General features: G+C 40.7%; 1 protein-coding gene across 1 annotated transcript; it reads left to right on the forward strand.

The window, feature by feature from the left end:
* The first annotated feature begins 24068 nt into the window (after positions 1–24068).
* LOC120876530 (olfactory receptor 226) lies at positions 24069–25037 on the forward strand. The gene has a single exon (XM_040258493.1). The coding sequence runs from the start codon at positions 24078–24080 to the stop codon at positions 25035–25037; it is 960 nt and encodes a 319-aa protein (XP_040114427.1). The 5' UTR covers positions 24069–24077.
* The last annotated feature ends 304 nt before the right edge of the window (positions 25038–25341 follow it).

The following is a 25341-nucleotide window of genomic DNA, read 5'->3' on the forward strand; positions in this document are numbered from 1 at the left end:
CTTGGAATCTCTGCTAAAAGGAAGTTAATTCTCTCTCCCTATCCTCAGCTCTCTATAGGCTGAGCTCTGTTCTCACTGGCTTCTATCTTCAGTCTCTTCCACCCCTGGGGTTTCAGACTAACCTGCCAATTAATGAGCAGTCACAGGCTGTGACCTCATTAAAAAGTTGTTGATGAGACATACTGCTGTTCAGGGAGTACAGCTGAGGGAGGCTCCCAGGGGCCTCTCTGGGGGCCTGAAGGGAAAGCTTAGATGAAGAGAGAGGATCAGATCTGGGGAGAGGGTAGTGAACTCAGGCTGCACATTCACACCTAATGAAATCCTGCTGCAAGCAGGCCAACTCTGAAGCTCAAGCCCCCGACAGCCTGCAGGCTTACAGGATTGGGTGGGATCCAGAGGAGCAGTGATTTCCCTCTTATCAGTCAGGTCTGCTTAACGCTCCCTCTGCTGACCCATTTTGAGGGAGGGCTTCAAAATCTGAGATTAAGAAGTAATTTTGTGTTGCCCTGAGTTTATGGCTCATGGACAATTGTATCTGTCTCACAGGCTTTGTTCCTTTGCCACTTGTTCTCCACAACCAGGACAGTCTTTCCAAACACATAGCTGATTGTTACTTCGTGCTCAAAATTTTTTAGTGGAGATGGTTCACAGAGTGAGATTCACAGTCCTAGCAAAGAAAACTTGAATATTTGGTCCCTGTCTATCTCCCCACCCCAATCTTCTCTAGACTTCTCTCCCATCTTATCATTTTCATTATTATTACTGCTGATATCACCCTCATCATTGTCAGGATTATACCAGCATACTTAACATTTCCATAGCACTTTTTAGTCTTCAACAGTGTTTTATACGTATTAACTCATTTAAATCTCACAGCAATGTAAGGCAATAGGTGCCGTGATTATCTGCATTTTTTAGATCAAATTGCCAACATCCATTGGCTCATAGAAAAAGCAAGAAAATTACAGAAAAACGTTTACTTTGGCCTCATTGATTATGCTAAAGCCTTTGACTGTGTGGATCACAAAAAACTGTGGGAAAATCTTAAGGAGATAGGAATACCAGACCACCTTACCTGCTTCCTGAGAAACCTGTATATAGGTCAAGAAGCAACAGTTAGAACCAGACATGGAACAACAGACTAGTTAAAAATTGGGGAAGGAGTACATCAAGGCTGTGTATTGTTACCCTGCTTATTTAACTTACACACAGAGTACCTCATGTGAAATGCCATGTTGGATGAGGCACAAGCTGGAATCATGAATGCTAGGAGAAATATCAACAACCTCAGATATGCAGATGACACACCACCCTTATGGTGGAAAGTGAAGAGGAACTAAAGAGCCTCTTGAAGGTGAAAGAGGAAAGTGAAAAAGCTGGCTTAAAACTCAACATTCAAGAAACTAAGATCATGGCATCTGGTTCCATCACTTCATGGCAAATAGATGGGGAAGCAATGGAAACAGTGAGAGACTTTATTTTCTTGGGCTCCAAAATCACTGCAGATGGTGACTGCATCCATGAAATTAAGATACTTGCTTCCTGGAAGAAAAGTTATTACCAACCTGGACAGCATATTAAAAAGCAGAGATGTTACTTTGCCCAGAAAGATCCATCTAGTCAGAGCTTTTTCCAGTAGTCATGTATGGATGTGAGAGTTGGACTATAAAGAAATCTGAGACCCAAAAAATTGATGCTTTCAAAATGTGGTGTTGGAGAAGACTTGAGAGTCCCTTGGACTGCAATGAGATCCAACCTGTCAATCTTAAAGGAAATCAGTCCTGAATATTCATTGGAATATTCATTGGACTATTCATTGGATGCTAAAGCTCCAATACTTTGGCCACCTAATGCGATGAGCCAGCTCATTAGAAAAGACACTGATGCTGGGAAAGATTGAAGGCAGGAGGAGAAGGGGACAACAGAGAATGAGATGGTCGGATGGCATCACAGACTCGACAGACATGAGCAAGCTCCGGGAGCTGGTGATGGACAGGGAAGCCTGGCATGCTGCCATCCATGGGGTCACAAAGGGTTGGACACAAAAGTGACTGAACAGCAACAGTAGATAACGTGGAGTCACGATATGCTGTGTAACTTGTCCAGTATCTTACAGCTACTCAGGAAGAGAGGCAGGATTACAATCCAGGCATTTAGGCCTCTGAGTTTATGCTTTTACACACTAGGAATACTTGCTTCTGTTATCTTTTACACTTACTACTCATTTGTCTTGGAATGCCTATCTCACATACAATTTTAAACCTTGACTCCTTCTCACGCTTCTTACATTGGTACTACTTCTAATCATTACACATGTGTTATTACCTATTGTCCTAATGTTTATATGTCAGCCTGCTCCCCTTTGGACTGAAAATTCTTGCACCTGGATTGAGCTGGACTCAGTAATTATTACCGGGAAAATGTTAGTCGCTAAGCCGTGTCCTTTTTGACCCCATGGACTGTAGCCTGCCAGGCTCCTCTTGAAATTCTCCAGGCAAGAATACTGGAGTGGGTTGCCATTTCCTTCTCCAGGGGATTTTCCCAACCCAAAGATGGAACCTGGGTCTCCTGTATTACAGGCAAATTCTTTACCATCTGAGCCACCAAGGAAGCCAAACATTACTGTGGTCTTAAGTGAATCTTTTAGTATTTATTATATTATTTTAAACACATACTATATTGTATTCTCTCTGAGAAATTAGAAACTAATTCCTTGACCTCTCTCCCACAGCCATGTCCCTATAGCCATCCATATATGCTCTTTCTCCTTACTTTTCCATTTCAATGAAAAGTATCTCTATCAATATGATTCATTATGTAAGAAATTTGAGTATAGTCATTGGCACCTTCCCAATACTAAATCATTATCAGCTCTGATCTACTGCCATTTCATACTAGTCTCTCCTTACAGTCTTGTCACCTACAATAAATTCTTCACCCAAAAGATATAGTTATCTTTTTTAAATAATTGCCTCTTGCTTAATATGCTTCAATGGTGGTCCATGTCATTTAGATTAATATTTAAACTCTATAACATGATAAAAAGAAGTTCTGAATGGTGTGACCTTTTCTTGCCTGTATAGGTAATTTTTAGTTTTTTTGTCCTTATTCAGAGGCAGATTTTTTTTTTTTTCTTCTGGTTTTGGTGTCAGGGTAATACTGACCTTACATAATGAGTTAGGATGTGATCCCTCCTCATATATTTTGGAAGAGGCTGAGAAGGATTGCTATTGATTCTTTTTTAAAAGTTTGGTAGAATTCACCAGTGAGGCTGTCTGGTCCTGAACTTTCGTTTTTTGAGATTTTTGATTAATGATTCAAGCTCCTAGCTAGAAACTGGTCTGTTTAGATTTTTTGCAACTTCATTACTCAAACTTGGAAAATTGTATGTTTCTGGAAATTTCTATTTCTTCTAGGTTGTCCAGTTTGTTGACATGTGATTATTTGTAGTAATCCCTTATGAGCCTTTGTATTTCTGTAATATCAGTTGCAATGTTTCCTCTTTCATTTCTGATTTTATCTCTTTTTTCCCTTGGGTTCTTAGTTTTTCTTTTCAAGAAAACAGCTCATAGTTTTTTTTTTTTTATCTTTTCTATTGTCTTTTTATCTCTATTTCATTTATTTCTACTCTGATCTTTGTTATTTCCTTACTTCTACTAACTCTGTGCTTCATTTATTTTTCTTTTTCTGGTTTCTTGAGATTTAAAGTTAGGTTATTTATCTCAAATAAATAACTTAGGTCAATAAGAAATCTTTCTCTTTTTTTATTATCACTATTTATTGCTATGAACTTCCCACTTAGAACTCCTTTTGCTGCATTTCATAAGTTTTTTTATGTTGTATTTCCATTTCCATTTGTATCAAGGTATTTTTTTTCCTTTATATTTCTTTTTTGACCCATTCAGTAGGATGATGTTTGTTTAATCTCCATATATTTGTGAATTTTCTAGTTTTCTTCTTGTAGTTGGTTTCTAGTTTCATACTAGTGTGGTCAGAAAAGATGTTTGATATAATCTCAATCTTATATTTATTGACACTTGTTTTGTGCCCTAGCCTATGAAGTATCCTGGAGAATGTTCTGTGTGCACTTAAAAAGTCTGTGTATTTTGTTGTTTTTGGATAGAATGTTCTCTATATGTTTGTTAAGGCAATCTGCTCTATCAAGTTATTTAAGGGCAATGTTCCTTATTGATTTTTCTGAGTAATATATCCATTGATGAAATTGTGGTATTAAAGTCCCCTAGTATTATTGTATAGCTATTTATTTCTCTCTTAAGGTCTTTAAATTTTTGCTTTATATATTCTGGTGGTCCTGTTTGAGTACATAAATATTTACAAATGCTATTGGATTTGACCCTTTTATCATTATATGATGACTTTTTAAAATTACTCATTATATTCATACCTCTTTCTCTCTCTCCTGGGGGATTCCTTTAATGTAAATGTTATTCTGTTCGATGTGTCCTTTAAGTTCCTTAACCTATCTCCATTCATTTTCATTTTTTTTTCTTTTTGCTGCTATAATTAGATGAGTTCCACTAACCTATTTTTGAGCTCACTGATCCTTTTTACAGTTCATCTAGTCTGTTTTTGAACCCCTCTAGTATATTTTTCACTTCAGATATTGTATTCTTCAGTTCTGTGACTTTTGTTTGTTACTTTAAAATTCTCACTTTGTTCATCCTTTTTTCTGAACTTAGTGAGCATCTTTATGACTATTATTTTTAACTTTATTAGGTAAATAACATCTCATTTCATAAGTGTTTTTTTTTTTTCTGAGGTTTTAGCTGGCTCTTCATTTGGAACATATCCCTCTGTTTCATTTTCCTGGACTCTGTGTGGGTTTTTTAACACTAGATAAAACAGCCACCTTGCTCAGTCTTAAAGGAGTGGCCCCATATATGAGATAAAACTTCTTGTTCAATGTTGCCCTAGCCCTTGGTTGTCTCTCAAACTCTTGTGATTGTCCAAGTAACCTGATTTATTGTTAGTGGGCTCCCAGTAGTTGAGGGTATGCCAAGAGTTATCAGTGTCCCAAAGGGGAAGATCCCTTTTAGCACCTAGATTCGGGTTAATTGGAAGTCAGACCCATAGGCAGCAAGGTTTGAAGTATTCAAATATACCTCTTTCAGGAGACAACTGGGAATGAACATTTCTATCTGTTCCTTCTGCACTAAGTTTGGGGCTATAACCAATTCAGAGCTGTTTTTGTTTACTACCATCCCATGAACCCACGTATACAAATCTCACTGGCCACCAGAGCAAGGTTATCAAAGGTGGCAGTCACAATGTCAATGTATGAGCTTTATATACAAGTTCTTTTCTCGGAGACACTGATACCTGGGAGAGGGACAAAGGGAGAAGGGAAAGATGGCACCCACTAGCTTCCTTAATCTCTGGACAGAATTATATATATTTCAATATATATTTAGTTAGAATCTTGTCCCTTAAGCCACAGCTATGAAAATAAGTTTATTGGTCTCTTTCCCAGAAGGACAGAGGTATATTTCAGCCTGCTATCTTTATGCTATGTTCTGGGGGCAATATCTGGTTAAATGATGTTTCTCTATTTGTATAGCCCTAGGGGACTCATGAACAAAAGAACTATTAGCCATCAGAGCCAGGCAATCCAGGGGCATTCCCTGGGTGGCAGCCACAGCAACTGGATGGGAAACGACTTTCACACAGACTCCTGTCAACTTAAAAAAAACACTAAAAGTTGAGAGCTATGTTTTATTTGGTGGGACTTCAAGCCCAGGAGACAGCATCTCAAATGACCCTGATAGAAGGGGAGGGTAAGGGAGGAGCCAGGTTATATAGAAGTTTTGCAACAAAGGCAGGTTGTCTGAACATCAAAAGATTATTGTTAATGAAAGAAAACCAGCTATCTCAAGTTATGGAATTTAGCACTTTTCTGTGTATGGAAAAGTATAAGAGTCTGGGCTCCGTGAAATCATTCCTTTCATCTGCATCATAGCTGTCCTGGGCCAGTATCCTGTGTTTTTTTCACATTCTGAGCCTCCTTGGAGCTCATCCTAGGGAGTGACGAGTATGACAGTCTAATGGCTATCATGTAGCAGATATTCTTCTCCTTCTTGAGTGTCTTGAGGGTTCTGGAGCTCAATTGGAAGGCTGTAATCCCTGATGACTGTGACATCCTTGTTTGCTGATGTGGCAGGAAGTAGTCCATTTCTCAGTACTTTCTGGGAGATACTGGCCATCTGGAGTGTGGTGGATGGAGAGTGTGAAGATAGTGCCTGCCCTCGACGGTCCCTGAAGAGGATCACAGTTGGCCCTTAAATTTGTATTTCATTAGAAGCCTGCCCTTTAGGTCAAAGCATTGTGCTATGCTGTGCTTAGTCTCTCAATTGTGTCTGACTCTGTGACCCCATGGACTGTGGCCTGCCAGTCTCCTCTGTCCATAGGGATTCTCTTTCTCCAGGAAAGAATCCTGGAGAGGGTTGCCATGCCCTCGTCTAGGGATCAGACCCAGGTCTCCTGCATTGCAGGCAGACACTTTACCATCCTTAAAGATAAGCTAATAAGAAAGCTGAGCTCTGAAGAATGGATGCTTTTGAACTGTGGTGTTGGAGAAGACTCTTGAGAGTCCCTTGGACTGCAAGGAGATCCAACCAGTCCATTCTAAAGGAGATCAGCCCTGGGTGTTCTTTGGAAGGACTGATGCTAAAGCTGAAACTCCAATACTTTGGCCACCTCATGTGAAGAGTTGACTCATTGGAAAAGACTCTGATGCTGGGAGGGATTGGGGCAGGAGGAGAAGGGGATGACAGAGGATGAGATGGCTGGATGGCATCACTGACTCGATGGACATGGGTTTGGGTGAACTCCGGGAGTTGCTGATAGACAGGGAGGCCTGGTGTACTGCGATTCATGGGGTCGCAAAGAGTCAGACACGACTGAGTGACTGAACTGAACTGAACTGAACTGAATAGGCTTCTTTCACAAAAAGGCTGGGTGTCATAGTCTGCTGACTTTTTTCTGCTGTGCCCTAAGGTGCAGCTGGTTAAGAACTATTTCTCTGTTTGTTATGGTCCTATGGGGCCCATGAAACTAAGCACCATTGGTCACTGTGTAATCAAGGAGCATCCACTGGGCATGAGTCACAAAAACCAGGGCACTGGACATGTGCACTCCGTCCTGGGAGATACTGGCAATCTGCAGTGCAGCAGAGGGAGAGCTTGAAGATAGGGCCTACCCTCTGAGGTCTCTGGAGAGGGTCACAGGGGGCCTTTAGATGTGTGTTTAATATGAAGCCTGCCCCCAAGGCTGCACCTATGAAGATAAGCTAACAGGCCTCTTTTACAGAAAGACTAGGCACCTTAGTCTATTGCTTTTCTGCTGTGCTTTGGGATGTGGCCAGTGGAGAACTCTTTCTCTGTTTATTATAGTCCTAAGGGACCTGAGAATATAAACCTAGCTGGCCACCAGAACCAGGTGACCATGAGGTGTCCCCTGGGTGACACCCACACAAATCGGGGTACCAGACAAACGCACAAGCTCTTTCTCAAGAGATACTTAGGAGGTGGAGTGAGGCAGAGAGAGAGTGCAAAGATAGTGCCCACTGGCCTCCGTCTTTGGAGAGTACTTCAGGAAGTCTCTAGATGTGTGTTAAGTTAGATGCTTGCCTCTCAGGCTGATGTTTTAAGATAAGCAAATAGGTCTACCTCATGGAAAGTCTGAGCACTTTTCAGTTGGCTGCCTCTGCTGAGCCCTGGGGCCCTGGGGTGGGAGGTTTTGTGTGAGCCATTTAAGAATGGTTTCTCAGGTTGCTATAGCCTTGTGGGCTTCATGGACACAAGTTCTGTAGGCATTTGCAGCTATATGTTTTGAGGGCTTGTCTCTTAGGCACAAGTCTTAAAATTGGGGTACCATGTATAGAGTTTAAACTCTTCACTTCTCAGGGAAGTGAAGGATTCTGAGTTCCCTCCCAACTGTGGCCATAGTGCTGGGGTTGGGTTATGATAAGATTGTGTCTCAGTCTCTCCTACCTGGTTTTCTGTTTTTACCTCATTGTTCCAATGTGTGGGGATCATGCATCTAATTTTGGGGTTTCTTTCAGAGGAAACTTCCACATGTGGCTGTAGAGTTAGTGCATCTGTGGGAGGCCGTGAGTTCAGGATCCTGTCTATGTGGCCATCTTGAGCCAGAGCTCCCACGTGTCTCTTTATTTAGATTCAACTGGAAGTATTGCTCATGGTCATCTATCGAAGACCTGCATCAGTGTTATTTTTCCCGAGACATTTTGTCCCAAAGGAGAGAATTTTCAGAGTATTTGTTATGGAAGCATCAACTGAAAAGAAAATGCACAACCTAAAAGTTTGGAATTATGCTTTGTTCAGTACCTTACTGAGGACTATAGCCCGGGATGAAGCCTCACAGATACCTCTGAGGAACTGTTCCAAAGAGGTAAGGGAGGAGCTAGGAAATACAGGAGTTTTTGGTGGAAAAAACAAAACAAAACAAAACAAACAACAACAAAAAATCCTACCATGTAGTTGAAGATCAAGATTACCGCTAATCATAAGAAACAGACATTTCAAGTTAATGATTTTACTCTTTTTCTATGTATGAGAAGATGCAAGAGTCTGGGCTCATTGAAATTATTCCTTTGATATGCATTTACCAGCTGAGCTATGAGGGAAGCTCATCAAAGGCCAATATCCTGCTTTTCTCCATGCTGAACTCTCCTCACTGCCAGGTTTGGCTGGAGTGGCTGGTGGCTTGATAGCAGGCAATGTCTTTTGTTTACTGAAGTGGCAGGCAACATTTTTGTCCACAGGAGTATCTGTCAAGTAGCTATAAGTCAGGATAGTAGTGATAGCATAGGTTGTGATGTACTTCATCCCTTAAAATCTCAGTGACTTTCATCAACATTTAGTTATATTTTACTTATGCTACATTTTCAGTGTGGGTTTACTGCAGTGTCTTACTCCATTTTCTTTTCACAGGAGGACCTGTGGGAATGGAGCATTCTCTATCTCAAATATTGTTTCATGGCTGAGGAAGAATACAGAGTTGGTAAACCACAAAATAACTGTTAGAAGTTTCAGTTCTGAAAGGACAAATACTTCAAACCCACATTCACAGAACAAAGGAGGTACCATGGCTAAAATTTAGCAGAGAGAGTTGTAAGATTCCTGCACAGAGGAGAGGTACAGCAAGTCACAGGGTCAAGTTGGACCCTTGCAGTGCAGGAATATATAAATGGTCTACAGAGAAAAAAAACTGTACATTGTAATGTAATATGTCTTACTCTCTGTATTGTCTTCCAGAAAGTTAAAATTTCTTGATTGAAATGGTATTTTCCAACAAATGTCCTATTGTTTAATATATGGATAATATAGTCATGTAACTAGATTGGCAGAAAGTACATTCATTTGTAATAGATCTCTGAGTTTGTTTCACTTGTCTTTGTTGTTGCATCAGTATGATTTTACTGAGAGGTAGGAAGTACTATTACATCAATGATATATTTGTGCTACATTCATTGAAACTAAGAGCTCTGTTTTTCTTTTCTTTTTTTTAACATTGCACCTATTTTCTCTAACAATATATTTGATAAGCCAATAGCTTTTCATTTTCTCCTATAAATATTTTTTTTTCAAGTACTGATACTTTACTAAAATTTATATCTAACACCTGGAAATACATTTAACCTCTTGGTATTTTATATCTGAAGTTACACACATTCGAATAATGTATATGTGACAAATCACAAATTGTAACAAAAATTGTATTTTTTACTGACATAATTTTACAAAAATAAATAATTATTATCTCATAATTAGGGAATCATTGTGTAATATCTTCATGTCTACAAAATTTACTCTGTGGACTATTGATGATAAATGAATGATAGTATGATATTATAATGCCTATCAAGATAAAAATACTTGTAGATTAAAGTTGGGAACTCAGAAATCCTATTAAACAAAAGGAAAATAATATGAACTATAACATGAAATGTTAAATTTGACTGGCCAAGCCATGATAATAGAGATTTAGATTTTTTATTTTGTCATACTCACTTATCTCTATACAGAAAAAAGTCACATTATGCTCGAATCTTTTGTGTCCTTACTGAGTTTTTCTAGCTACTATAACAATTACTGAGAGAGAATTAGACAAATTTCCTCCTAGGATTCTAAGAATTTTCTATTTATCTTTTAAATTCTGTCATTTTGGATTCATGTATCCTGAAGCTGTGATTATAGAGGCGCTCAAATTTAGGGTTGTTCGTCAGTCAGTGCAGCTGCTCAGTTGTGTCCCACTCTTTGGAACCCCATGGACTGCAGCACGCCAGGCTTCCCTGTCCATCACCAACTCCCGAGGCTTGCTCAAACTCATGTCCATTGAGTCAGTGACGCCATCCAACCATCTCATCCTCTGTCATCCCCTTCTCCTACTGCTTTCAATCTTTCCCAGCATCTGAATCTTTTCTAATGAGTCAGTTCTTCCCATCAGGTGGCCAAAGTACTGGAGCTTCAGCTTCAGCATCAGTCCTTCCAGTTAATATTCAGGACTGATTTCCTTTAGGATGGAGTGGTTTGATCTCCTTGCTATCCAAGGACACTCAAGAGTCTTCTCCAACACCACAGTTCAAAATCATCAATTTTTCAGCACTCAACCTTCCTTGTAACCCAACTGTCACATCCATACATGACTACTGGAGAAACCATAGCCTTCACTAGACAGATCTCTGTTGGCAAAGTAATGTCTCTGGTTTTTAATAAGCTGTCTAGGTTGGTCATAACTTTTCTTCCAAGGAGAAAACCTCTTTTAATTTCACGGCTGCAGTCACCATCTGCAGTGATTTTGGAGCCCAAGAAAATAAAGTCTGCCACTGTTTCCACTGTTTCCCCATCTATTTGCCATGAAGTGATAGGACCAGATGCCATGATCTTAGTTTTCTGAATGCTGAATTTTAAGCCAACCCTTTCACTCTCCTCTTTCACTTTTCATCCAGAGGCTCTTTAGTTCTTCTTCACTTTCTGGCATAAGGGTGTCATCCCCATATCTGAGATTATTGATATTTCTCCCGACAATCCTGCTTACAGCTTGTGCTTCATCCAGTACAGCATTTCTCATGATGTACTCTGCATATAAGTTAAATAAGCAGGGTAACAATATACAACCTTGACTTCCTCCTTTCCCAATTTGCAACCAGTATGTTGTTTTATGACCAGTTCTAAATGTTGGTTCTTGACCTGCATACAGATTTCTCAACAGGCAGGTAAGGCAGTCTGGTATTTCCATCTCTTCAAGAATTTTCCAGAGTTTGTTGTGATCCACACAGGCAAAGGCTTTGGCAGTCAATAAAGCAGAGATAGATGTTTTTCTGGAACTCTCTTGCTTTTTTGAGGATCCAATGGATGTTGGCAATTTGATCTCTGATTACTCTACCTTTTTAAACACAGCTTGAACATCTGGAAGTTCACAGTTCATGTACTGTTGAAGCCTTGCATGGAGAATTTTGAGCATTACTTTGCTAGCATGTGAGATGTGTACAATTGTGCAGTAGTTTGAGTATTCTTTGGCATTGACTTTCTTTGGGATTGGAATGAAAACTGACCTTTTCCAGTCCTGTGGCCACTGCTGAGTTTTCCACATTTGTTGGCATATTGAGTGCAGCACTTTCTTAGAATCATCTTTTAGGATTTGAAATAGCTCAACTGGAAGTCCATCACCTCCACCAGCTTTGTTCATAGTGATGGTTCCTAAGGCCCATTTGACTTCACATTCCAAGATACCTGGCTCTAGGTGAGTGATCACACCATCATGATTATCTGGGTCATGAAGATCTTTTTTGTATAGTTCTGTGTATTCTTGCCACCTCTTCTTAATATCTTTTGCTTCTGTTAGGTCCATATTATTTCTGTCCTTTATTGTGCCCACCTTTGCATGAAAAGTTCCCTTGGTATCTCTAATTTTCTTGAAGAGATCTCTAGTCTTTCCCATTTTATTGTTTTCCTCTATTTCTTTGCACTGATTGCCGAGGATGGCTTTCTTCTCTCTCCTTGCTATTCTTTGGAACTCTGCATTCAAATGAGTGTATCTTTCCTTTTCTCCTTTGCCTTTCTCTTCTCTTCTTTTTCATAACTGTTTGTAAAGCCTCCTTAGACAAGCATTTTGCCTTTTTGCATTTCTTTTTCTTGGGCATGGTCTTGTTTACTGCCTTCTGTACAATGTCATGAGCCTCCATCCATAGTTTTTCAGGCACTCTGTCTTTCAGATCTAATCCGTTGAATCTATTTCCCGCTTCCACTGTACAGTTGTAAGGGATTTGATTGAGGTCATACCTGAATGGTCTAGTGGTTTCCCCTGCTTTCTTTAACTTAAGTCTAAATTTGGCAGTAAGAAGTTCATGATCCAAGCCACAGTCAGCTTTTGGTCTGCTCCAGCTCCAGCTGGAGTGGCGGCCGGACAGCGCTGGAGCGACTTTGAGGAGATACCCCACGTCCAAGGGCAAAGGAGAAGCCCCGGCAAGACAGTAGGTAAAATCACATTTAGAATCAAACCCCATACCCGCCAGAGACGCCCAGAGGGCTCAAACATAGCTTGTGCGCTCCAGGACCCAGAGACCCCACAGAGACAGACAGAACTGTGTTTGGGTGTCTGCTGAGGAGGTACGGTCAGCGGTGGCCTGCTGCGGGGGCAGGGGCTCTGGGGGCAGCAGACCTGGGTGTGGCATAAGCCCTCTTGAAGGAGGCCACCATTAACCCACCAGAGAGCCAGAAAATCCATATCTTTGACTCTATGGAACTTTGTGGGTAAAGTAATGTCTCTGGTTTTTAATATGCTGTCTAGGTTGGTCATAGATTGTCTTCCCAGGAGCAAACAAGTGTCTTTTAATTTCATGGCTGCAGTCACCATCTGCTGTGATTTTGGAGCCCAAGAAAATAAATTATGTCACTGTTTCCATTGTTTCCCCATCTATTTGCCATGAACTGATGGGCGCCATGATCTTCGTTTTTTGAATGTTGATTGAAGCCAGCTTTTTCATTTTTTTCTTTCACTTTCATCAAGAGGCTGTTTAGTTCCTCTTTGCCTTCTCCCATAACGGTTGCTGTGTCAATGTAATCAGGGCTTTACTGGTGGCTCTGATGGTAAAGAATCTGCCTGTAATCTAACCCTGGTTAGATCTCTGGGTCAGAAGATCCCTTGAAGAGGGATCCACTCCAGTATTCATGCCTAGAGAATTCCATGCACAGGGGAACCTGGAAGGCTATGGGATCACAAAGGGTTGGACACTGATGGAGAAGCTCTATACAGTCAACAAAAACAAGACCTGGAGCTGACTGTGGCTCAGATCTTGAACTCCTTATTACCAAATTCAGACTTAAATTGAAGAAAGTAGGGAAAACTGCTAGACCATTCAGGTATGACCTAAATCAAATCCCTTATGATTATACAGTGGAAGTGAGAAATAGATTTAAGGGCCTAGATCTGATAGATAGAGTGCCTGATGAACTATGGAATGAGGTTCATGACACTGTACAGAAGACAGGGAGCAAGACCATCCCCAAGGAAAAGAAATGCAAAAAAGCAAAATGGTTGTCTGGGGAGGCCTTACAAATAGCTGTGAAAAGAAGAGAAGTGAAAAGCAAAGGAGAAAAGGAAAGATAGAAGCATCTGAATGCAGAGTTCCAAAGAATAGCAAGAAGAGATAAGAAAGCCTTCCTCAGAGATCAATGCAAAGAAATAGAGGAAAACAACAGAATGGGAAAGACTAGCGATCTCTTCAAGAAAATTAGAGATACCAAGGGAACATTTCATGCAAAGATGGGCTCGATAAAGGACAGAAATGGTCTGGACCTAACAGAAGCAGAAGATATTAAGAAGAGGTGGCAAGAATACACAGAAGAACTGTACAAAAAAGATCTTCATGACCTGGATAATCATGATCGTGTGATCACTCATCTAGAGCCAGACATCCTGGAATGTGAAGTCAAATGGGCCTTAGAAAGCCTCAGTACGAACAAAGCTAGTGGAGGTGATGGAATTCCAGTTGAGCTGTTTCAAATCCTGAAAGATGATGCTGTGAAAGTGCTGTACTCAATATGCCAGCAAATTTGGAAAACTTAGCAGTGGCCACAGGACTGGAAAAGGTCAGTTTTCATTCCAATCCCAAAGAAAGGCAATGCCAAAGAATGCTCAAAAACCGCACAATTGCACTCATCTCACATGCTAGTATGCTCAAAATTCTCCAAGCCAGGCTTTAGCGATACGTGAACCATGAACTTCCAGATGTTTAAGCTGGTTTTAGAAAAGGCAGAGGAACCAGAGATCAAATAGCCAACATCTGCTGGATCATGGAAAAAGCAAGAGAATTCCAGAAACACATCTATTTCTGCTTTATTGAATATGCCAAAGCCTTTGACTGTGTGGATCACAATAAACTGTGGAAAATTCTGAAAGAGATAAGAATACCAGACCACCTGACTTGCCTCTTGAGAAACCTGTATGCAGGTCAGGAAGCAACAGTTAGAACTGGACATGGAAAAACAGACTGGTTCCAAATAGGAAAAGGAGTACGTCAAGGCTGTATATTGTCACCCTGCTTGTTTAACTTATATGCAGAGTACATCATGAGAAACACTGGGCTGGAAGAAACACAAGCTGGAATCAAGATTGCCGGGAGAAATATCAATAACCTCAGATATGCAGATGACACCACCCTTATGGCAGAAAATGAAGAGGAACTAAAAAGCTTGATGAAAGTGAAAGAGGAGAGTGAAAAAGTTGGCTTAAAGCTCAACATTCAGAAAATGAAGATCATGGCATCTGGTCCCATCACTTCATGAAACAGATGGGGAAACAGTGGAAACAGTGTCAGACTTTATTTTTTTGGGCTCCAAAATCACTGCAGATGGTGATTGCAGCCATGAAATTAAAAGACGCTTACTCCTTGGAAGAAAAGTTATGAGCAACCTAGATAGCATATTCAAAAGCAGAGACATTACTTTGCCAACAAAGGTCCGTCTAGTCAAGGCTATGGTTTTTCCCGTGGTTATGTATGGATGTGAGAGTTGGACTGTGAAGAAGGCTGAGTGACAAAGAATTGATGCCTTTGAACTGTGGTGTGGGAGAAGACTCTTGCGAGTCCCTTGGACTGCAAAGAGATCCAACCAGTGCATTGTGAAGGAGATCAGCCCTGGGATTTCTTTGGAAGGAATGATGCTAAAGCTGAAACTCCAGTACTTTGGCCACCTCATGGGAAAAGTTGACTCATTGGAAAAGACTCTAATGCTGGGAGGGATTGGGGGCAGGAGAAGAAGGGGACGACAGAGGATGAGATGGCTGGATGGCATCACGGACTCGATGGACGTGAATATGAGTGAACTCCGGGAGATGGTGATGGGCAGGGAGGCCTGGCGTGCTGCCATTCAAGGGGTTGCAGAGTCGGACACGACTGAGCGACTGAACTGAACTGAACTGAGGTACTTTCAGTTTACCCCTTTTTTCACACATCAAAAGCCCCAGCCAAAATGTGCTCTCTCTAACCAAACAACCCAGAAAGGGTGCAACTTAGTAAGACAGAAATGTTTTAGATGATAACTACTCTACTTATTCCAAACGCAATAATAAAAACTGTGGTCAAAGGCAGGAGAAACTACTTTCGTACTCGCCATGGTGGGTAGGAGCCAGGAATTTCATCCCCCTGCCACCAGGTGTCAGTAGAGAGCCCAGACTTCGATACCCATTGAGCAGTGACAAGGTGCCTTTTCTCTTTAATGAGCTTCCCTAGTGGCTCAACGGAGAAGGCAATGGCATCCCACTCCAGTACTCTTGCCTGGAAAGTCCCATGGACGGAGGAGCCTGGTGGGCGGCAGTCCATGGGGTCGCGAAGAGTCAGACACGACTGAGTGACTTCACTTTCACTTTTCACTTTCATGCATTGGAGAAGGAAATGGCAACCCACTCCAGTGTTCTTGCCTGGAGCATCCCAGGGACGGGGGAGCCTGGTGGGCTGCCGTCCAGGGGGTCGCACAGAGTCGGACACGACTGAAGTGACTTAGCAGTAGCAGCAGTGGCTCAATGGAGAAGGCAATGGCAGCCCACTCCAGTACTTTGCCTGGAAAATTCTATGGACCGAGAAGCCTGGTGGCCTGCAGTCCATGGGGTCGCTAGGAATCGGGCACGACTGAGAGACTTCACTTTCACTTTTCACTTTCATGCGTTGGAGAAGGAAATGGCAACCCACTCCGGTATTCTTGCCTGGAGGATCCCAGGGACAGGGGAGCCTGGTGGGCTGCCGTCTATGGGGTCGCACAGAGTCGGACACGACTGAAGTGACTTAGCAGCAGCAGTGGCTCAATAGCCAATCCACCTGCCAATGCAGGAGATGCGGGTTCCAGCCCTGGGTTGGGAAGATCCCCTGAAGAAGGAAATGGCAACCCACTCCACTAATCTTGCTTGGGAAATCCCACACTAACTTTGTGTCAGAAAATGCAGAGAATCAAGACTCTTAAATCAGAATCAGCAAAAAAGCTTAGAACTAGAAGTGGGTTCAAAAAGACCATAGGATACAAAATAAACATATAAAAATTAAGTGTGGGGACTTCCCTGGTGGTTCAATGTTAAGACTCTGAGATCCCAATGGAGGGAGGGAGCATGGGTTCAAGCCCTGGTTGGGGAGCTAAAACCCCATGCTGTGTGTCCAATAAATAAATAAAATAAAACATTTTAAAAAATCAAGTGTATTTCTATGCAATTGCAATGAACACATAGACATTGAAATTAATAACAATATTTATAAATATTTAAGTTATATAAATATAAAAACATTTATGAGACTTTTGTGCTGAAAAGTATAAAATACTGATGAAGGAAATGAATGAAGATGTAAATAAAAGGAGAAACATACTGTGTTCATGGACTGGAATATTGAAGTAGTATGATGCTCAATTCTCCCCAAATTGATATACAAGTTTAATGCTATTTATCTCAAAATCAGAGTAAAATTTTTGTCCCATAAAAACTTCTACATAAATGTTTTTAGCAGCCTTATTCATAATAACATAAATTGGAAACAACCCAGATGTCTTCAACTGCTGCATGTTTAAACAAACTGAAGTATATACAGCATGTAGCACTACTCAGCAATTAAGAAAGAATGAACTGTGAATACACACAACTGAATGAATCTCCAGAGAATTATGCTAAGGAAAAAAGTTCATTTCAAATAATTATATAATATATGAATCCACTTATATATTTATGAAATGGTAAATTATAGAAATGGAGAACTGATAGCAGTTACCAGGGCTTAAGAAAGGAGTATAGGTCAGAAGAGAAATGGGTCTGCCTGCAAAGGGCAATAGGAGGATTCTTGTGATGAAGATATTCTGTATCCTACTTACAGTCAAAGCTATGGTTTTTCCAGTAGTCATGTATGGATGTGAGAGTTGGACCATAAAGAAGGCTGAATGCCAAAGAATTGATGCTTTCAAATTGTGGTGCTGGAGAAGACTCTTGAGAGTCCCTTGGAGTGCAAGGAGAACAAGACAGTCAATCCTAAGGGAAATCAGTCCTGAATACTAACTGGAAGGACTGTTGCTGAAGCTGAAGCTCCAATACTCTGGTTACCTGATGTGAAAAGCCAACTCATTGGAAAAGACCCTGATGCTGGGAAAGATTGAAGGCAGGAGGAGAAGGGGACGATAGAGGTCGAAATGATTGGATGGCATCACTGACTCAATGAGCATGAGTTTGAGCAAGCTCCGGGAATTAGTGAAGGACAGGGAAGCCTGGCATGCTGCAGTCCATGGGGTCGCATAGAGCTGGACATGACTGAACGACTGAACAATGACAACAACCCTACATATTACCATGTGGATACCCTGTTTGTGATAATGTACTATAGTTTCAAATGAGAAAATAGGCAAAGGGTACATGGAATCTTTCTGTAGTATTTCTTACAATTATTTAATAGTTTTTCATTAAGTACTCTTATTTTTCTTAAGTATAATCATACATGCAAATAATATTTTATATCTATCTTTTCAATATTTATCATTCATTTTTTTCAGGTTCTATTTTATTACAGAAATTGCCAAAGCAACATGAAATAATGGGGAATAAGAATATTTTTGCCATCTTATTTTTTCATAAGAACATACCTGGCATTTTTCCACTTGGCACATACATTTGGTTATAAATAGGGATAGATTCCATAAGCCTTTATCTGCAATTCAAAAATCCAAGCAGCTTTGAAACTGAGCAGTTTTTCCTGTTTGGGGTCTTAAGACATTGGATTAAAAAATCTGTTGTAAACTGATTATTTATTTATGTAATTCACATTGTATAGTCATATATTTTGCTGTAGATATATTGAAGTGAAGTAAAGTGAAAGTCACTCAGTCATGTCTGACTCTTTGTGACCCCATGGACTGTATAATCCATGGAATTCTCCAGGCCAGAATACTGGAGTTGGTAGCTGTTCTCTTCTCTACAAGATCTTCCCAACCCAGGGATCGAATCCAGGTCTCCCACATTGCAGGCAGATTCTCTACCAGCTGAGCCACTAGCTGCTGCTGCCGCTGCTGCTAAGTTGCTTCAGTCGTGTCTGACTGTGCGACCCCATAGACGGCAGCCCACCAGGCTCCCCTATCCCTGGGATTCTCCAGACAAGAACACTTAAGTGAGTTGCCATTTCCTTCACCAATGCATGAAAGTGAAAAGTGAAAGTGAAGTCGCTCAGTCCTGTCCACCAGGGAAGTATAGATACATTGATGCATTTGATTATAGAACTCTTTGAAAGTGATAGGAAACATGGTCTTCAGTTCAGTTCAGTTCAGTTCAGTTCAGTCGCTCAGTCGTGTCCGACTCTGCAACCCCATGAATCACAGCACGCCAGGCCTCCCTGTCCATCACCAACTCCAGGAGTTCACTCAGATTTGCGTCCATCGAGTCAGTAATGCCATCCAGCCATCTCATCCTCTGCCATCCCCTTCTTCTCCTGCCCCCAATCCCTCCCAGCATCAGAGTCTTTTCCAATGAGTCAATTTTTTGCATGAGGTGGCGAAAGTACTGGAGTTTCAGCTTAGCATCATTCCTTCCAAAGAAATCCCAGGGTTGATCTCCTTCAGAATGGACTGGTTGGATCTCCTTGCAGTCCAAGAGAGTCTCAAGAGTCTTCTCCAACACCACAGTTCAAAAGCATCAATTCTTCGGCGCTCAGCCTTCTTCACAGTCCAACTGTCACATCTATACATGACCACTGGAAAAACCATAGCCTTGACTAGACAGACCTTGGTTGGCAAAGTAATGTCTTTGCTTTTGAATATGTTATCTAGGTTGGTCATAACTTTTCTTCCAAGGAGCAACTTCATGGCTGCAATCACCATCTGCAGTGATTTTGGAGCCCCCCAAAATAAAGTCTGACTCTGTTTCCACTGTTTCTCCATCTATTTCCCATGGAGTGATGGGACCAGATGCCATGATCTTATGTAGCATATTATCTTTCTAAATCCTGAAAAGTTCAAGAGCCCCATTTGTTTTGAATGAAGAAATTTAAACCTGTACCTTTCTTTTTTTAATCTTAAAGATGTATCCCCTTTATCCTCATGAGTGTTTATCAAATGGATTTCACAGTAAATATATATTGGGACTTCCCTGGTGGCTCAGAGGTAAAGAATCTACTTGCCAGTGCAGGAGACATGAGTTTGATCCCTGATCTGGGAAGATTCCACCTGCCACAGAGCAACTAAGCCCCTGTACCACAACTATGGAGCCCACACTCTGGAACCTGTGCTCCTCTATGAGAGAAGGCACTGTGGTGAGAAGCCTGTGCACTACAACTGGAGGATAGCTACCGCTCACTGCAACTAGAAGTTCACACAGCAATGAAGACCCAACACAGTCAAAAATAAATACGTAAATAAAATTATTTTTAAAAAACAGTACTTATATTGAAATGATTATGGATGTTTTATTTAACCTATTGGTGTGGTCTATTGGCTGATAATAATCACCAAAGGCAAACTGACATCAACTTCTAAATCTTAATGAGGTTTGCAAACATTCCTCATTTAAATAATACTACCATATCAACCAAATCAATGCTAATTCAAGCAGCTGTTGGTTTTGACAGTTTCTCGACTAACAGCGTGGCAATCATATTTATGTGCATACATATTTTCCTTTATGCAAAATGGGGTTTAATACAATGTCTATGGCACTCAAAAGTAGGTTTTCATTTTAAGAGTATCTGTAGATGTTCTTTCTCTCCTCTCTGCTGCATCACGTTCTTGTGATTACTTCCTCTTGACTTTCTCAGCATTTTTTCTGTTCCTGGAGAATGAGTCTTGTTCCTATCATGGAGTTAGTCAGGCTTATGGATGGCACACTAAACCAGACAATGATAAGTGTCCAATCATACTTATTTTGTCCTGATTATTCAAACATTGGGAACTGCTTCCTCCCAATTACTTAAAAGAATCTCTCAAACTCAGAATCTCAAAGACCCTTTTCTTAATCTCAAATGTTCCCACTAATAATTCTTCAGGCTGAAATTCAACAAATATTTCTTGAACCCTAGCTAACATTTATTTTTTTGAGAAAAACTATGTTCCAAGTGTTGTTCTAAGAAACTCCCATCCATATATTTAATCTTCACAATTCTGTGAGATGGATGTTAGAATCATTTCCATTTTACAGGTATGGAAAAAGAGGCAGAGAGATGTTAAATAATTTTTTCAAGTCACATAGTTGAAAACAAGCAGTGTGATGATAGAGACCACATTATTAATCTCTACTTACACTGTTTCCTAGGGACTGAGATTATGACAAACCTTTTCACAAATTTTGTTTTATTTAATCCTCAAAACATCTGTAAAATATGTTATTATCATTTTATGGCAAATCAACTGATATATAACAAAATCCTTATTAAACAGAACATAAATTACAAACATTGAACTAAAACCCAGAAACACTCAATTCAGTGCTCGTTCTATGACATCATGGAGTTATTAATAAGAGATGTCACCCATATAAGTTCAGAAGATAAAGGAAGAAATTTTGTAACATTGTTGAGACTCTATCATGTTCCAAGCATTGTCTATATATCATGACATTTATTTCTCTTAACAACTTTTTGAGATGTGTTATTCTCATTTTTTAGGTTAGGAATCTAAGGCTCACAAAGTTTAAGGAAATTGCCCAAGATTACATACTTGAGCTAGGATATAAGCCCAGACTGGCCTGGCCTAAAGCCAAAGCAGGAAAGTGGCAGGATAGAAAGAAAGAAGGAGAGGGCAAGGGGAGAAGCTATGGGGTGCTAAGAGTACTGTGAACACCGCCTGCTATTCTGATGAACTTCTATTTCTTGTTTCTTAAACACACTCTTTTCCTGTCTTCTATCCCAGTCTCTCTCTCTTTCTCATTTTTTCCCCCCTTGTATCTCTACTGGTCTCTTGGGGTCTGGCTTTAAAGTCATCCCAAACATCAGAAGGAGGAGGGCAAAATGGAGACGACAGGAGGGAGGTGCAACATAAAAGAACCTTTCCTGGTGTGGCAGTGCTCTCTGACCATGGGAGGAAGAGAAGGTGGAGTCTCTGCAGCATCTTTCTTTGTCCTGATGCTTTAATTTTCCATCATATATGCTCTTTAAGTGGTTTCCTAGCCAGCTGGTCATCTTGGGAAGACACTGAGTCAAAGACATCTGGATAAAGTACGTGGATTTTGTTATCTCCTGATTCCTCTTTAGTGGTCAAGTCGCCCATGTTTTCTTTCTACTCAATACATCCATCTTCCTAGTTGCCTCTACATCTAATAAAACCCAAACCCTTATCAGCATTTCTCACATCTGGTCCATTCTGATACTTAGACCAATGTAATTCTCTTTATCTTTTCCACACATAGCCTTTGTATTTATTCACACTCTGCCTAGCCTCCCTATAATTTTTATGATCTCTCATTCCTAATTCTTTTTATATTATACTTATCTTCACCTAATCTTCTCTCATTGGATCTCTTATCTATATAGCACATTTACTTTTACATAAATACCACCCTTTTTATCAACAGAAGGTCCTAGTTTTCTGCTCTTAATCTAACTTCCTTATATTCTATCTTGTCTCTGTAGATCTACTCATTCTTCTATATTCAATGTCTGTTTTCATTACATGTTATTCCAATTTTGTCAAAGTTTCTGGTAATTCACTTAAATTCTCTATTCAATCATTTCCATCCATTTTGTTTCTTTATATTTGATTCCTATCATTTCCAATTCATCTGTTCTATCCATATCTTTCTTTTCTTCATTTTCCTCTCTATCCATGCGTCCATACAACCATTATAATACCTTTACTATTTAGTTCTTAAGCAGACCCTAAAATAAAAATCAGTGTCAAAAGAAGAGACAAAAATACCTGTAAATAATCTTTATTTGTAGAAATATGGGTAGTTTTGGCAGATGACAATTGAGAAACTAAAACGTGAAAAGTAAATAATGCCTAAGAACAGTTTATTTTTTCTTTCTTTCTTTTTTGTTCCTGGGAGCAATTTTGACAGAGAAGAATATATGCAAATCACAGAATCTTTGCTATACCATTAAGGATATATGTGGCCACTTTGGCATGTGGTTCCTCTTTTATTTTATATCTACCTAAGCAGTAGCAGCACTGACACAACTAGTAAAAGTGATATATGGGCTTTCCCAGGCTCTAATATTAGAGAAAGAGTAATGAGAGGAACCTTAACAAATCAGTGAAAAAGAAAAGAAAGAGAGGACAACTAATGGTTCTATGAGGAGATGCCACATAAGTCAATATTTGAAAGTTAAGTAGGAATTAGGTGATACATTAGATGCTGGATGCCAAGAGCTGCAGGGTATAAAAAATAGTATAGGCTGTGACAAGAGATAACACCTTGTTTGGTGACAGCTTGTTAAATAGCTTGAACTTGATTGTGTAGACAGTGTGGTACCATGGAAGGTTTTAAGCAGGGGAATGAAATGCTCAGATTTAAGCTTTAAGGGAGAGACTATAGGCAGTAAGGTCAATTAGGAGCCTAATCTTTTAAATTTATTTGCTTATTTTCAAATGTGCAGAGCATCTACACAGGAATATCTAAGGCCAAAAGGGTCAAATGCACAGTTAATCACACATGAGGTGGGTATTGAGAATAAAGGATCAAAGTTAAGGTTCTGGTGACAATTATAATTTAGAAGTTCCCATTTATGAAGCTAGTAAAGAATAGGTGTGGCAGATTAAACTTTCAGGAATGAGAAGATGAAGACGTCTCTACCACCAGATTACGAGCTCCTTGCAGACTAGGTACCTGTCTCATTTACCTTTTCTCTACCACAACTCAGCCTATAGTGTGGAATGTATTTGATCCACAAATTCTTTTGAAATAAATAAATGGTGGGTGTGGATGGTAAGAATGCGAGTGATGGGAAATGTAAACCAGAGATATGACATTTTGTAATTGCATTAAAGCACCCATCCCAGTATTCTTGCCTGGAAAACTCCATGGACAGAGGAGCCTGACGAGCGGCTCTAATACTGAGAAATGCTCAAGTACTGCTCACAAAGCATAAAGAAAAGAGAAACTTGGGTATAAACTTCTTAGCAGTTTGGATGTTTTCAGATTCCATATAAAACAGAGACACACAGTATTTGTCTTTCTCTCTCTGGTTTATTTTACTTATCATAATGCCTTTAAGATATAAATTATTTCTTCAAAACAAGTCATGATGCAGCTCATAGACAAACTCTCACTTCAGAGCAGCTAAGACTCTTAATATTTTTGGTTTTGATCTATATTTTTCAGGGACCAACTGGTGCTTATCAATCCATGCTTCTCCAAGGGCGGGAATACACTCTCATCCTATTCCAGTACAAGGTAGTTTATTTTTGTCTACTTTTGTCTTAGCTCATTTCCAGATTACAGAAGAAAACAATGGCTTCAGTTCAGTGATGATTTACATGCACTACTCGCATTGCCTTCTGCCACTATAAACCCAGCGGGAGAAAGACTGAGTTTCTGCTGCTGCCTCCTGAACACACTCTATTCTCCCCTGAAAAGCAAGGGGCATGACCGACACCATGGAGAGGAAGAACCAGAGTGGGAGAGTGAGTGAGTTTGTGTTGCTGGGCTTCCCAGCTCCGGTACCACTGCGGGCACTATTATTTGCCCTTTCTCTGTTAGCCTATGTGTTGGTGCTGACTGAGAACATACTCATCATTGTGGCAATCAGGAACTACCCCAGCCTCCACAAACCCATGTATTTCTTTTTGGCTAATATGTCCTTCCTGGAGATTTGGTACGTGACAGTCACTATTCCCAAGATGCTAGCTGGCTTTATTGGGTCCAAACGGGGCCATGGACAGCTAATCTCCTTTGAGGGCTGCATGACACAGCTCTACTTTTTCCTGGGCCTGGGCTGCACTGAGTGTGTTCTCCTTGCAGTTATGGCTTATGATCGCTATGTGGCCATCTGCCATCCTCTCCACTACCCTGTTATTGTCAGTGGCCAGCTGTGTGTGCAGCTGGCAGCTGGCTCCTGGGCTGGAGGTTTTGGCATTTCCATGGTCAAAGTTTTTCTCATTTCTCGCCTCTCTTACTGTGGCCCCAACATCATCAACCACTTTTTCTGTGATGTCTCTCCATTGCTCAACCTTTCATGCACTGACATGTCCACAACAGAGCTTACAGACTTTGTCCTGGCCATTTTTATCCTATTGGGGCCACTCTCTGTCACTGGAGCCTCCTACATGGCCATCACCAGTGCTGTGATGCGCATTCCCTCAGCTGCTGGGCGCCATAAAGCCTTTTCCACCTGTGCCTCTCACCTTACTGTGGTGGTCATCTTCTATGCAGCCAGTATCTTCATCTATGCCCGCCCAAAGGCACTCTCAGCTTTTGACACCAACAAGCTGGTGTCTGTACTTTATGCTGTCATTGTACCACTGCTCAACCCCATCATTTACTGCCTGCGCAACCAAGAAGTAAAGAGAGCCTTACACCATACTCTATACGTGCACCGGGGTCATGACGCTAACTAAGCCTGGGTAAGCTAGCACAAGTAGAAGGGAGGTATTAAATCTTAGATAATAACTAGGTTTCCCTGGTGGTTCAGTGGTAAAAATTCCACCTACAATGCAGGAGACCACCTGCAGGGCAGGAGAAGTGGTTTGATCCCTGGGTTGGGAAGATCCCCTGGAGGAGGAAATGGCAACGCCTTCCAGTATTCTGCCTGGAGAATCCCATGGACAGAGAAGACTGGTGGGCTACAGTGCATGGGTTCACAAGAGTGAGACACGACTTAGTGACTAAACTACCACCACCAGTGCTCTTAACCTTAGGATC

The sequence above is a fragment of the Oryx dammah genome, unplaced genomic scaffold, assembly GCF_014754425.2.
Source record: "Oryx dammah isolate SB20612 unplaced genomic scaffold, SCBI_Odam_1.1 HiC_scaffold_17, whole genome shotgun sequence".
NCBI lineage: Eukaryota > Metazoa > Chordata > Mammalia > Artiodactyla > Bovidae > Oryx > Oryx dammah.

Bases quoted from the DNA above. Each gene is read 5' to 3' on its own strand.
- LOC120876530 (XM_040258493.1), top strand. From the start codon at position 24,078: ATGGAGAGGAAGAACCAGAGTGGGAGAGTGAGTGAGTTTGTGTTGCTG.